Source organism: Myodes glareolus, chromosome 3 (assembly GCF_982192425.1).
Source record: "Myodes glareolus chromosome 3, mMyoGla1.1, whole genome shotgun sequence".
NCBI classification, from domain to species: Eukaryota; Metazoa; Chordata; class Mammalia; order Rodentia; family Cricetidae; genus Myodes; species Myodes glareolus.
In genome coordinates, this window is record NC_142028.1 from 25353014 (window position 1) to 25368721 (window position 15708).

At 41.1% G+C, this 15708-nt stretch overlaps 1 protein-coding gene across 5 annotated transcripts in view; it reads right to left on the bottom strand.

The window, feature by feature from the left end:
- Positions 1-497: 497 nt before the first annotated feature.
- Positions 498-15708, bottom strand: part of Ferry3 (FERRY endosomal RAB5 effector complex subunit 3) — a 36092-nt gene continuing 20881 nt past the window's right edge. For all 5 annotated transcript variants that reach the window (XM_048444072.3, XM_048444071.3, XM_048444073.3 and 2 more), the window contains exons 11-14: positions 9963-10165; positions 2556-2613; positions 1628-1695; positions 498-905 (exon numbers count right to left, since the gene is read on the bottom strand). In XM_048444072.3, coding sequence (XP_048300029.1) covers positions 813-905; positions 1628-1695; positions 2556-2613; positions 9963-10165 — 422 coding nt within the window. In that variant the 3' untranslated portion in view covers positions 498-812. The remainder of the gene's footprint in view (positions 906-1627; positions 1696-2555; positions 2614-9962; positions 10166-15708) is intronic.

Consider the following 15708-nt stretch of genomic DNA (forward strand, 5'->3'; position numbering starts at 1 on the left):
AAAGGAGGCTAAACACCAGGGACAGAAATTTGAATGCAGTTTCTGCCACTGAAGTGGGTGTAGAAGAATGGATACAGAACAGAAGCTAGGGAAAACGGAGCCATGAAAACGACCCCGGGTGTCAATGTTACTGAACACTGTAATGCTGCCAGGTGCAGGTTTAGACTAACTTACATCAGGCTGGCTAAGAAGAACAGTTTCCCAGCCCATGAAATGTTATTAATAGACAGGGTAAGGTCACAGAAGGAAGGTGAGACAGCAGTAAAGAATTCAAAGCCTTCTCCGACTCTAATTTATACAACCTTAGAAAGAGTAGATTAAAAGCCAGGGTTTGAAACAGGAGAATTTAAAACATTTGTCTGGTGTATTTATATTACTACAAAAACACTTTCAATACTTGCAATGTATATTTAAATTCTGATTTGACAATGTATGTCTAATTATGCTTGTATTTGATATGACTCTTGCCTTGGAAAAGTCAAGAAGGCTCCATGGAATTATAATGAACATGCTGGTAAGTGTCCATGTTTAATAAACATTTTAACATTATCATTCACAGATAGGACATATCAGTAAAAAAAAGAGGTATTATTTCATGAAGGGTTTTCTGAGAAAATGCTTCAATTGGGAGCTGATCTATAGTCTGCAGAATACACACATTTTCAAAATATTTGATATCTTCCATCATAACTTAACAGGTGGTTGAGTTGCAGGTTCCACTGGGCACCTTTTGCTTGACAGGATTCCAGCATAGTTCTTGCTCCCAGAAAGGTGAGAAATGCTCTTCTGACAGAATGTTAGCATATTAGGGTTTAGTGCTTGGATGTCAGAGTGAGTGTTGAGGAGACCCGGAAGATCTGGGGGAGCATGTTACTCAGCTGATAAAACATTTCTTCAGAAATGCTCTGTAAGAGGAAAACAAGAGGAAAAAGTTGGCATTTGCTAGGTCATCACTGACATTTCCATTTTTTCAAAGTATTTAAAATGTGGATCTCACTATAGATAGGGATATAAATTATGTGAAAATTATCTTTCAGACTGATTTAGTAATCATAGATTGGTATGTTTTTTTAGTTCCAACCCTCTGGCAACATACAGAAATGTCAAGTAAAGATTCTGATTACTAGAAAAACTCCTAATCAACGGCACTAGTTTTGCTAAGTTCTAAACAGAATTCAGAACTGTTGAAGGTATCAACAGTTACAGGTATCAGTGGTTATCAGTGGTATCAATGGCTCAATCCCAGCACTTGGGAGGCAGAGGTAGGTAAATCTCTGTGATGTCAAGGCCAGTCTGGTCTACAGAGTGAGTTCCAGGTCAGCAAGGGTGAGACTCAGTCTTGAAAAACAGAGTTCGGAATCATCTCCTAATGATCCTCCTTGCGTCCCTACACAATCTCATAGCCGGGGGTAGGTGCTCACGTCTTTGAGAGTACACTAAGTGTTGCATGGCATCCAAATATACTTCTCCTCTTAAAGTCAGGAAGCTATGTTTTACATACATGGAAGAGTTTAGGGAGGCACTTGGCTGCGTCTTTGAGGAATATCTTAGAAGACCTTAGTTTGGAGAGGAATTTACTCAGAGGACACAGCTATGGACTGGGGTGGGGTCTGCTCAGATGACACACCTGTGGTACCAGAAATTGCACTGTCCTAGAAATTCCTCCGTCCCATGACGCCATCTCCATCATGAAACCTAAAACAGACAACAGGCTGCTGTGTTACGAGCTCGGGCCTTCCATCCCAACACTCCTCTACTAAGATGAGAGGGTTTTCGCTGTGGGGTCTCATGTCTTGGCCTCTCAGGGAGCCACTGTCCAAAGGAAAGGCTAAGCCTCTAGGACAGATAAAGACTCACACTCTCCAATTCTCTATGCCAGAGAGGATTAACAGTTTTGTCAACATGCTCAAAGATCTACATGACCGTCACAGAATGAAGATAAAACAGATTATGAAAAGTTAATATAGTATTTGACTCTATTTTTTTAAGAAAATAAAAAGCAATCAAGAGCAGTCAGAACCAGCAAAGTGTAAACAGCATCTGTGGTAGTTTACATTAACCGTCCGCTTGATGGGATCCCGAGCCACCCTGGATGCTCTCTGCATGTCTGTGGGGTGGAGCACTCTATGGGCTGGGCTCCTAGACTGCAGAAGTAAGAGAAAGCTCCCTGAGCACCAGCATGCATCTGCTTCTTGATTTCAGAGGAAATGGCACATGCTTTACTGCTGCAGCCAAGTCTTCCCTGCTGGGATGGACTTCAACCTCAAAGTCTGAGCCAAATACAACCCTTCTGAATGTGACTTTGTCAGGCATTTTGTTTCAGCACCACGTGAAATACTAATACAGTCCCATATATCCTTCTGGTTCAGATTGGCTAGACATTTGTTTATTTTGTAACTGATAAAGATAAAATTGCAAAGTCTATTATGAAATATTTGACTGATTAAGCATCTTCTGAAGGACCAGGAACAGAGGCAACTTTTGAGTCGTTCCTTTGGCTTGCTCTTCTTTCAGTAAGGGAATGAGATTTACAGCTAAGCATGGGCTATGCTCACCTTTGACACACTTAAATACCAGTTCTGCTCTTCTTAAGCACCAGGGTATAGTCATTTCCTAAAAACACACACAAAAATATGTTTTCAGCAAAATTTTTATAAAAAACCAAAACCCATATCATCAGATCTTTATCTGTAACGTGGAGTGTTCCTGTTTCAGATAAATCCAGCTAACATGATAATCATCCCAACTGTATCGCTTTGGATTTTAGACATACAGCTTCTACCCAATAAACTATACTTTTGGAATGCAAGTTGATTTAATGGCCTAGCAAACAGGACTTAAAGATGAACGTATTCTTGAAAGTTTCTAGGTAATTAATTCTAAAGTCAGCTAGTGACATAGTTACTGCACCAAACAAACATTTGATGTTAGCATGGACAATTCTGCTAAGTTCTATAATAACTGCAAGTGAAATAAAATGTTTAATTTACCATATAATAATCTATCACTGAAGTAATGGCAATAAGCAAGTAGCTTACAGACACCTAATGAATGAGATGTACACATTTTCTTCATTTTGATTTTTAATCTTTAGCCAATACACACATGGATACACTAGGCTATGCCAATACCTTATAATTTTCCATAGCAAGTTAGTGAGCATATCAGTTTACATTCTATTTCTTTGCACTGCTACCAGAATTATCTACCCATTCTGCAAATCTTTTCATAATTATAAAATTTGTTTGCTATTTAATTATGTTTCTTAAACTTTTGGAATTCAGAATATTTTACACTTAGTCACACCTTACAACAAACCTCAGACAAGAGATTTATTGGGAGGAAAGATTTATTGAAAGGTAGTGTGGCTACCTCTGCTAGAAGCAGGAGAATTGAGCAGAAGGCAGGGTTTATTTTATATAAGGTTTCTTGGGGGTGGGGGCTAGCTTTCCAAGGTATAGATTTCCAAAGTAGGGATTGATGGGATTTCAAGTCCTGAACCTGAACTTTCTACTCTGTAGAGAGGGAGCTGGGTCCAGCCCCCTTAGGATAGTTAGAATGTTCTGTGGTGGAACCTGGCAGTTGGAGGGCCCAGGGGGAAGGCCTGGCCACTTACATGCCTCAAGGGCTTACACTTACGATGATAAACATTTACTAAAAATCACAAGTAGGTAGTGCTCTTAACTGCTGAGCCTTCTCTCCAGCTCCCATGAGGTGGGAGGAGGGATGGGAGAACTGTAGTTGGAATGTAAAAAGAAATTTAAAAAAATTTAAAGTTATATTATCAAATAAATTATTCAATCTACAAAAAAATCACATGTAGGAATGAATCAAAGGTAAAACTGAGTTTTTGCATTATTGTAAAATATTACTGCAAACGATATTTTTGAAATCCCACAGCAAAAGTCTGAATGAATCATCACGATTTTAATGAAGCACTTGTTTTACATATATAAATGCACCACCAGACTGTATTTTGTTTTACAACTTAAAGAACAACTTATCAATACCACGTAAAGGTCAGGAAAACGACTAATTGTGAGTTGGGAGTAGAGGGCTTCTGAATGGCCAGCTCTGACACCAACATATAGAGCACAAGTTGTCCAGACATTTTATCATCCGGGTAACAGTGGTAACGGTGGATGGGAGGCTGCAGTGCAGCTGGAGCTGAGAGAATCTAATGCATTGCACATGAATATAAACGAAAAGTGATCATATCTTTTCACTGCCCTTCTTGTCCAAAAAACATCACATTTTATCCATTTATGTCATGTTTCCTTACTGCTTATATACATGATTAACTAATATATGGCCTAAAACAAATATCGGTGAGACAAATTAGGAACTTTACACTCTTCAGAATGGTGTGAACTGACAGCTTCACTGATGCTTACTTAGAAGACTCATGATCCCAGCAGGGCTATGAAGTGCAGGCTGTCATCTACAACACAATCTAATGTAGGGATAAGTCACATTGTCATTACAATATATTTTTAACTGGCTCTTGCTCATTACTACAAGTCTGAAAAGAAATGCTAGACAGCTAAATGTTTTCTCCAAATCTCTCATGTATCTACATAGCAATTCCATCTCATAAATAAGTTAGATGTTTGCCAGTTTTCTTATTCTGACACTTGTTTTTTTCCTGATAAAAACTAGTGCCTACGTGGGCTGGAGAGATGACTCAGCAGTTAGGATCACCTGTTGTTCTAGCAGAGGATCCAGGTTCAATTCCCAGCACCGACAGGGTAGCTTACAACCCTCTGAACCTCAAGCTCCAGGTGACCTGACCTTCTGACCTCCCGGGTATCAGGCACATGATGCACGACACACATGCAGGCCAAACACTTAAACACGTAAAACAAAGTTTAAAAGATTAAGTACCCCCCTCAAAAAAGCCCTTAACCTAAAAGAAGAGCCTTCAGAAGTTCAGAAGGCCATGAGAAGGCATGACTCACTGCTTGTTACCATGGGATGTGCCAGTGGTTACACAAGCTCACTCCCAGAAACAAACTTTAATATTGTTGTAGATGGGATAGAGACTTAGTGGGACAGGCAGCAGCAACAGGATCTGGACTGTAAGTCCTATATACTGGCAAAGTGACTAAGTCTTGGCAAAATGCCTTAGAGAATGCATGATGCTAGAAATCCACAAAAAGCTAACAGATCAAATAACACATTTTGGAATTTGGAACTAAGGCAGAAAACTGGGCCATGCTATTATATACTATGTATCATAAATAGGCATTGTACTCAGAATAGATTCTAAAGAGTTAAAACAGAAATTAATTCTCAATTGTGATTTTAATAAAAAAAATATTCTCTATCTAAAAGTAACGCCCATACATGGATACCTGAATCTTTGGATTAGGGTTAAAGTTGAACTACTGGAGTTTTGTGTGTTTTCTTTTTTACTTTTTTTGTTTTGTTTTGTTTTGTTTTGTTTGAGACAAGGTTTCTCTGTAGCTTTGGACCCTGTCCTGGAACTAGCTCTTGTAGACCAGGCTGGCCTCGAACTCACAGAGATCCACCTGCCTCTGCCTCCCGAGTGCTGGGATTAAAGGCATGCACCACCACCGCCGCCTGTCTTTTTTACTTTTTGAGACAGTATCTTGCTACACATTCCAGGCTGGTCTCAAACTCTTGGCGGTCCTCCTGTCTCCAGCCTATTGAAGGTTAAGATTACAGGTGTGAAACCAAGCCTAAGCCTCAACGTATCATGTTAGGTTCCACTCCATGTCTTCAAAGCTAGATATAAGTTCACGTATCAGTGTAACAGAATATAAGATTATTCTTTTCTTCTCATGTATGTGTCCCTGAGATATTTGAAATATTCTTATAAATAAACTTTATAGCCATTGCGGAGAGTGAACACACAGCTTTGATTCTTTTGGGGGAGATGGATAGGATCTCTCACTATGTAGGCCTAGCAGGCCTTGAACTCGCAAAGATCCATCTGCCTTTGTCTACTAAGTGCTGGGATTAAAGGTCTTGAACATCATACCCAGCTTGTTTCTTACTTTTCACATTAAAATACAGCATGGCTATTACAACCACTTTGGAAGACAATTTGGCCATATCTGTCAAAGGTAATCATTAACATACCCAATAACTAATAGTTCCATCTCTAAGTTTATTTATAACAGAATTTCCCAAGAGATGTATAAAGTGTTCACAGGAGCATTGCAAGTAATAACAGTGATTCGGGACCCTGTACAACTTGCACCTCTATATCCTAGGTTATGCCATCTGAGTTTGTAAAATAAACTTCTTGACCTTGACTGGTGGTTTAAATTTAACAAAAGGAAAATCTAAAAAACACCCAGATGTCCTTAAGTAGAAAAAAGGCTAAATAATTACAGTTGAGCCACATCGTGTTATATATAACAATGAGAAAGAAGAACCCACAAGCACAACACAAAGACAAGGTCATGCCTCACAAACTTAGTATTGAATGAAAGGAACAAGAGCCAAACACTACAGACATGGACCTGACTGACCCACATTTCAGACATGTTTCAACACTTCTCTCCTCAATGCTCCCCCCTCATGTTTACCAAGAATCAGTTCTTTCCTGCCACTAATGTGGGTTCTGGAGGTTACTCTCGAGCTGTCAGGCTCAATAGTAGCACCTTTATTCAGTGAACCATCTCCCCAGCCCTTAGACCCCACTTTTAAGTGAAAATCAGGGATATTTTTCCATGGAAAAGGGATTAAGTAGCTGTGAGTATGAGCAGCTTCCAGGAAGCTCTGGAAACGTTCTGCTCTGGGTATGAGCTGGGTATGAGTCACAGAGGGGTTGAGTCTGAAAATCTAAACATAGTGCTTGTATATACCGTGTAGCTGTACTCAAAACCACTTCACTTCTAATAGCAGTTACAAAAGACACAACCCCAAAGGATTCCAGCAGTCAACAGTGAACAAAGCAGAGGACGCAGGGGTCCGGACTTGCAGACCCATCCGCTTTAGGTTAGCCTGACTCCAACAGGACAGTGTCTTTAGATCACAGAGAGATAAAAGTAACATGTCCCACCCCCAAGCCAGTTTGTTTTCCATTTCCTCTTTCTTTTTAAGCTGCGAACAACTCCACAGCTTTCTTGTCTGTCACGGCTCTCAGGGACTATTTCAGGCCTCACCATTACTCTGACACCTTAATGTGCGGCACCCACATTCAGAAATCCTGGTTGCCGGAGGAAGAGAAACACCATCTGAGAACACTGTGGGATCCCTGCACAAAACCTACCCCATACCTCTATATCCTGGGCTGTGCCATCTGAGTTTATCGAATAAACTTCCCGACCTTGAAGGATGTTTAAATACAGCAGTTGGGAGGCCTGTGGCTCAATCTACTTTTGTGAATTAAATTGGACACTTCCGAAACAAACTTAACGTTCTGCAGCTGGCTGTCCCGGCTTGCAGGGCAGCTTTTGTAACATCGTGGGAGAGGGAGCCCTGTCGTATCAGATGTCTGGAAGTCAATCTGAACTGAGTGACTTTTGGAAACTGTTTTTGAGGTTGTTTCCCACCTACGTACAACCATTTTTATAAGCTGGTTAACCAGGAATGCAGCTGCAGGGATGTGTGGATGTTTCCCTGTGGCAGCACTCCACTGCAGTGTCACTCCCCGGGGACCTCTTAGAGATGACTATTGGTGAGGATCTCTAAAACCGTCTCCACAGAACTGAAGCTTTACAAAGCACTGCCCATCTCTCCTGATGCCACACAGGGGAGTGAGGCTGGAGCGTGAGCTGAGTGGGAATAGGGAAGTGTGGGGCTGCCACCGCAGGATGGGAACACAATCCTTTGGACCAAGACAGCAATGTGCTTGCTGAGCAAAGATCCCAGACTAGATGGAAGCTGGAAATCACCCAGCATCCTCACTTAGATGGAACTGATTATTACAGTGTTTATACAGGTTGCAAGGTTAAAATGAGGCCTTCTGAAATACAAACAGTCTGAATGGGGGCTTAGTTCCCTATAATCCCTTCTATAATAAAACATTTGCACTATTTTTTTATTTTGGTAATAACTTTTGGTCTTGTGCTGGATAATTTTATGTCAACTTGACACAAGCTAAGGTCATCTGAGTGGAGGGAACCTCAATTTTAAAAACTCCCTCCATTAGAACTGGGTATTTTCTTAATTTGTGATTGATGGGGGAGGACCCAGTCCATTGTGGGTAGTACCATTCCCGGGCTGGTGGTCCTGGTTTCATAAGAAAGCAGGCTGAGCAAACCAGGGGGAGAGAGTCAGTAATGACCCATCCATGACCTCTGAATCAGTTTCTGCCTCCAGGTTCCTGCCCTGTTTGAGCTCCTGTTCTGACTCCCTTCAATGATGAACAGTGATGTTGAAGTGTAAGTCAAATAAACCTTTCCTCCCCAAGATGCTTTCGATCATGGTGTTTAATCACAGCAATAGTAACCCTAACTAGAACAACCATCACATAATCAAGCCTCCTTCATTAAATTTTCACAGCATACAACAACTTCTACTAATGCCTCTGGTTAGTGCAGTGGTTCACACCCCAGTAATCTTGGTACTGTGGAGGCAGACGCAAGAGGTTTGTGGTCTGGTCTCATCATGAGTTTGAGCCTAGCCTGTGCTACATAATGAGTACCAGGTCAGCCAAGGCTACAGAGCAAGACTATACCAAATGAATAAATGAAATATATATATATATATATATATATATATATATATATATATAAAATACCCACACTTCCTTCATTCCTCACCCAAATAAAACAAAACACGTGCCCATGCCTGCTTCCTGCTTGTCAACTCTGTATCTGCTTGTTCTGAAGGTTTATTTGCTTACAGAGTGGACTCCCACAAAAAGACTTATCTGCATACACATGGGTTGCAGCTCATATGTCCCTTTGGCTTATTTGAGGTTGAATTTGAGACTTTGTTTAATTTCTACAACTTCTTCCCTATACTTAGTTTTCACATGAGAGAGGGAAGACAGCCAAAGGGAAGCAACCACAGAAACTCGGTGCAACTAAAAATGCTAAGTAAATCACAGCACCTCATAAAACAGGTAAGTGATTTTGCCCCATCTCAATTGTATAAGGTAACATCTGTACTGTCAAAAACACATCCTTGAGAAAACGGCTTCTTTCTGCTGTATAAATTTTCCTTCCATTGCTTATTAATGCATATTCAGAAAATGCAAACTTATCTTAGCATTGACCAGTGGCAAGTGTACACTGAGGGGTCAGTCTCTGTTCAGGTGGTGTCACTAAGAGACAAGGAACATGAGAAGCACCAACACCTCCTGTGGCTGTCTGAGCAGACCTGAGTCTAGAGCACTAGATGACTCATAATGCAGTCTCAGCTAACTGGAGACCCTCTAATTTGGTGCTAAAACCCAGGATGTTGCCTGCTTCATGCCCTTTGTCCATAGACACACTACCTCGATATACTGCCCTCCTGACTGTATACCCTCACATAACGTGGGTTGCGTGCCATCTGGACTCACTGGACAGTAACTTAATATGACCTTAGCTGACTAGATAATGTATGCATATATGCCAGTGAACATACACACTAAACCAGATCTGCGCCTCTGAACCAGACGCTGGTCTCTGGAGTCTGCTTCCCAGGAAATTCGTCACGACTCCATCTCCCTCATCCCTCTCCCACCAAGTCACCCGTGAGAGGGAGAGAATACAGTAACTGTGAAGGTAAATCCACTGCTTCTTAAAGCAAAACCAGAGAAGGAAGAGGAAGTGAGAGGAATGGTGGTAGAAGAGAGGGTGGAGGACACATTTCTTATTGAAAGTTAAAGATTCTCTAGAATTCCAAGCTTACTAACATCAAGCAACACTATAGTCTTCTGAGCATTGTTCATTGTTTTATAAGTCACTCAATTCAGCTGACCCAACAGGAGATACAAAAGTGCACCCACTAGAAGGAACCCTGTAGATGTTAACAGGAAGGCCAAGGTTTCCGCTCACCTCTGACATGTCATGCACCAGCAAGAGAGGGATGCTCATTGTTGTGATGTCATGGGTACAGCAAACCTTGAGGATATTTCGGAGTCCCATGATAGCAGGATCCCGAGCAGTGATATTTCCCGACTTCACATTGTCATCCACACAGAGATGGAAAGCAACGTGGATTTCCGAGAGATTGGAATGACGTGTAATATAAAATTCTCCTGCAAACAACAAACACATTCATGATTTTCAGAAGTCCATGTCACACTTGTCCACAGCTTTATAAGTAACCATGGAGGAAGCCAAAGTGTTGACTTTGTATCAGGAAGCAAATACAATCACTGCTTCTTATTCTCAGAGAAAACAATTAAAATAAGAGAGATAATAGCTGGTGTGTCAGGAGGGTCACAAAGGGGTATGAAGTAAGCCCTTGGATAATAGGTATATGAGTGTTTACAATCTCTACTCAACATAAACTGTTGAATTTAACATGTGAAAACGTGTGGCGTGGCTACCTGCCTCCCTGCAGCCTAAGTCTGCTCTCTCAGGCTTCAGCTGATTTGACTGCCGAGCTGTTTATCAGCTTCCATTTCTCCATCATCTATCCCCATCCACTGATCTCTTTGTTCCCATTTCCGCTTGACTACAAACCTACTTCTTTTACTGGTCCAAAATGATTCCAATACACTGTGTCACTCACTCACTTGCACACACAGCCGGCTCTTTACTACGACCCACAAGGCCTACACAGCTCAGACAAGGCCTTTCTCTTCGACACCCCCTCGCCTCAGCTCTCCTCTTTGCTCAAGCCACACAGCCTGTGTTCAGCCCTAAAAACCCGTGGAGCTTTTTCCCAATCCAGGCTGATACCTAAAAGGCTTTTATCTGATGTTTTCATATGGTGGACTCCACTGGTCACATCTCAGATCAAATGCCACCTTCTTAGAAAGGCCCTCCTTGACTATCCTCTCCAACACAGGGCTCCTCCACCTGCCACACATTTTCTGCCACCATTCTGCTTTATTTTTTCTTAACAATGACATCCTACTATTTACACAGACTATATTAAATAGAGTATTCTTTATGGCTCACAGTTAATGAGAGCCTTCTCTATCTTAATAATCCATCTCCTGCACAAAGAAAAGTTCTCCGCAAGGATTTGTTGACGGCATAGATGAGTGTTGCAAATGGACTGCTGGAATGGCGTTTCTTAACTGCAAAATCCAGGCTTCTTACAATCATTATTTTTCTTATGCAGCTTGATAGCCAAGAAAATCTCAACAGCTTTTATTCTGTCAATAATGAGTAACATAGCAAACACATGTAAATCCACCCCCTCTCTCTCCATATATATATAAACATATATAAATGCACATCTCAGTGGAAATTCTGCCCTGTCTGCCCAGAAGTTTATTTCACTCTTCTACAATTAGCCCTTGCTAATTTCCTCATCCTTGCCTCTAATTATATTAGAGTTTTATTTTTAAAACCTAATATACTTTTATTTAAAAATACTTAGTAGGCCCTACCAACAGCCAAGGTAGAACAACGGCACAGCTATGAAGTCAAACCTGCTGGAGAAGTCCCTGAATTGATGCAGGGAAACATTCAGAGAACTCAGGGCAAGTGACAGTGTTATGGAATGTTATTTTAAGGTGTGTGACTTTTGTTTATGCTGCATTTGTTTAACTCTGTGAAGCTGTGATTCTTTGCCTGTCTAAACCGCCTGATGGTCCTAATAAAGAACTGAATGGCCAATAGCAAGGCAGGAGCAAGGGTAGGCGGGACTGCCCAACAGAGAGTATAAATAGAAGGAGAAATGAGGAAGAGAATGAAAGAACAAGGGGAGGAAGTCAGGGGCCAGTACCCAGAGTAAGAGTGAAAGTAAGATATACAGAAGTAAGGAAAGAAAAGGCTCAGAGGCAAAAGGTAGTCAGGATCAGTTAAGAAAATCTGGCAAGAAACAAGCCAAGCTTAGGGTGGGCAATTATAAAAAAGAATAAGACTCCATGTGTTTTATTTGGGAGCTGGGTGGTGCCCCCCCCCCACAAAAGAGTTAACAATCATAAAAGTCAAAAGAGTCAAAAACAACCCACAACATGACAGATGAGAGTCCTCCAAATAAACAGTGGCCCAAGCCTTACAGGGCTGACGACTACAGCAACCCATTTGGTCAGACAAAGCCCCTATGGAGCAGTCCCTGGCACACCACGGAAGGAAAAGCAGGAGCTAGTAATGGTTGGAATACAGGATCACTTGTGCAGATGTACACACCAATAGAGAATGATCTGAATTCACAACGTGAAGATGGTCTACCTTGCAGGACAGAAATTCACCTTGGGCAATATCCTACTGTACTGTGGATGCCGCCATTGCTTTACAGTTGACTGATAATTCAGGCAAAGGAGAAATATCTTGCTCGCTTTGTTACATACATCTATCCACATATTAGTACTGTGTTATCAAGAACAAACTGTATACGACCTCCCATTGGGACTCGTGCTGGAGGGAAATATGGTTTAAAATATGTGAAGGTAAGTATATTCTGGAGGACAGCATTAATACATGAAATTGATGAGTAGTCAATATTTACTTGTGAAGCTGGTAGAATTTTTAGAATATAAACTCATATGAATGTTTCATTTATCTTTTCATTGAAATTTGGCAATTTTAAAGTGTATAAAAATTCGAGTGGGATAAGTATGTAAAATGAGAAAAGATCGTTTTAAAAAATAAATTAATCAATTTAATAAAAAATTCAACTATCAAAACAGTTGAGAACAAGTTATAAAATACCTTGTATAGATGAAATTCATCTTAATAACTTAAAAGCTTAATAACAACTCAGTGGCTTAATATTACAAAATAGGTTCATCTATCTGGCTACTTACTAACCCCTTTATGTTTTAAAATTCATTTTCCTGGGGTGGGAGAGATGGCTCGGTGGTTAAGAGCACTGGCTGCTCTTCCAGGAGACTTAGGTTCAATTCCCAGCAACCACATAGCAACTTAGAACTGTCTGTAACTCCAGTTCCAGGGGATCTGACATCCTCACACAGATATACATGCAGGCAAAACATCAATGCTACATAAAATAAAAATAAATAAATCATTAAAAAATAAAATTCATTTTCCTTTTATGAATACTTATGGTATTTTGTTTATTAAAATCTAAAATAAATCAATCTAGGAATACAGAAAGGCAAGATATATGCACTTGTTTTCAGTATTTATATGAGACAGTCAATGTGTTTGAGAAAACATATTTTATAGAAGTACTTTGGCCAGGTTAGATGCTCAGTAGATAAAGGCATTTGCTGCCAACACTGATGACCTGAGCTTGGTCCCCAGGACCCGCATGGTAGGAGGGAATAAAGAACTAACACCCACAGTTGTCCTCCTAGCAAGAATTCTAATTGGTCTTAATAATAAAAGCCCAGAGTCAGATGAAGCCACCAGCAACTAGAGTTCTTACCTCTACCAATGTTCAGAACAAAAGGGTCAATCCTGTCCCTACGAACCTTAGACTGAATGCTGTCTCTATGACACCTCAGACTGCATCTCCCTCTACGAAATCTCAGTGCGTCTTTACGAAACTTTAGATTGCATGCTCAGACTGAATCCTCAGACTGCTGCTATCTCTACAAAACCTCAGACCACATCCATCTATCTCTACGAATCCTCAGACTGCTCTGGGCTCGTGTCTTCTCCTACCTTATATTCCTCTCTTTGCCCAGTCATATCACTCTTGTCGCTGGGATTAAAGGCATGTGATTCTAAGAGCTGGGATCACCTTTGTGTAAACTCTGTTTCTCTTTTAGATAGATTCAATCTCCTGTAGCCCAGGGTAGCCTTGAACTTCAGAGATCCGTCTGCCTCTGTCTCCCAAGTGCTGGGATTAAAGGTGTGCTCCAACACTGCCTGGCCTCTATGACTAATTAGTGGCTTAGCTCTGCACTCTGATCTTCAGGCAAACTTTATCTGTTAGATTACAAATAAAATATTACTACATCCTCTGATCTTTATATGTTCACACACATGAATATAGACACACACACATGCACACACATCTAAATAAATGTAATAAAATATAAAGTACACAATATGGTTTTGCACTTTAACATCTTTAGTTACTAGTGTATAAAAGTGGTACCTCAAGATGCCTCTCATAGGACCTGGGCAAAAACTCTTCTTTAAAAACAAACAAATGAACTAGAAAAAGAACATGAGCAAAGGACGGGGATAGAGGTATAAGATGAGTTAGTCAAAGAGAAAGTAAAAGGGAAACCATCTGGAGATGCTATGAGAGACAGGGACTGCTTATCAGCCAGGAGTCACCACATAGGCAGTGATCTTCTGGGTCCTGGGCTGCGTCTGCCTCTGAAATACCTACTGCGAGCACAGTGGGAGGGACTCCCAGCTCTGGGTTTGGGCTGTGGGCCAGCAGGAGGGGGGGGATGGCTTAGTGAGCCAGTCAGGTGTTCCTAATCCCTAACCTGGCACTGCTTTGTTTGACCTCAAATGACTTGCCTCTGGTCTCACTTTACCCATTAATAAAATGGGGCCAGTCCAGGCGCTGGCAGTGGTAAAAACTGACTAAGATACTGTAGGAAAGGTTCTAGGTTGGAAGCGAGGGAGATCTGCTGCTCTCCAGCACTCTGGCCAGGTGAGACAGCAAACCCACTTAACTTACTCACCTGGTGCTTTGTGCAGGACATGAGGAACTAAGGCCAAACTGCCTTTTTTACAAAATTGTTGTGAAAATTAGATGACATAAGCTGTGAAGGACCCAGTTCATAATAAAGAAACAACTGTTCCTGGGTTGAGGGGAAAGAAATAGGAGTGAAGACCTACTGTATGAAAAAATTTTAAATTAAAAATTAAATTTTGAAAAAAGTATATGAACACAACTGGTTTTCTTCATGATTTAAAATATGTTTTAATGAGATACTTTTCATCTCCTGTCAATATTTTGGCTATGCTGGAAATGTAGAAGCTGTCAGTGGTGGGTGGTTTAAAACTCCTTTCCTAATTCAGACGTGAGGCGTATCACTCCTTGCTTATTGGTAATAATGATACTAACTCATAGACTTTTTTTTTTTTAAGGAAGGAAAGAAATAGAACAATAAAGATACAGGCACTTCCAAAACAGTAACAGCCAACACACTCCTAGAAAGCCACAGTGTGATGACTCAGGGCAGGGCCTACAAAGAGTAATGGATGAATGGTCTCCTGCCCCACAAAGCGGAGGAACAGCTTGTGGTGACTCTAATTATTATCTGTGAGGGCAGGAGATGCGAAGGTGGGAGGAAACGGAGGCCGAGGACCACAATCTGATGAATGCAGAATAGGGAATGACTTTCTTAAATTAGTGACATGGCCTGCATGTCCAAGATCTGAGGAAGGAAATGTGAGAAACTGCCTTAAGACAGGGCAGAAACTACCAAGGAAGGGCTATTTCTAAGATGGTAAAACCCACCACTGTGGTTAAGAGCTCACAGTTACAAAGCACACACAGGGTCACGTGGTGCCTTGGCAGGTGAATGGCTGTAGAACCAGCAAGAGAACTGAGCCAGAAGGAAGACCGAGAGCTCGAGCTCCAGCTGTTAAATATGCCCAGCAGCAATAAGGGAAGTAAAGACAGACACAGGCAGAAAGACATGAGGGGAGATGCAAACTAGACTCTACGTCACATGGTCTCACTACAAGATCAACCACGTTCATCTCTGCACGCTACTGCTTATATTTTAGAGCTAAAAACATC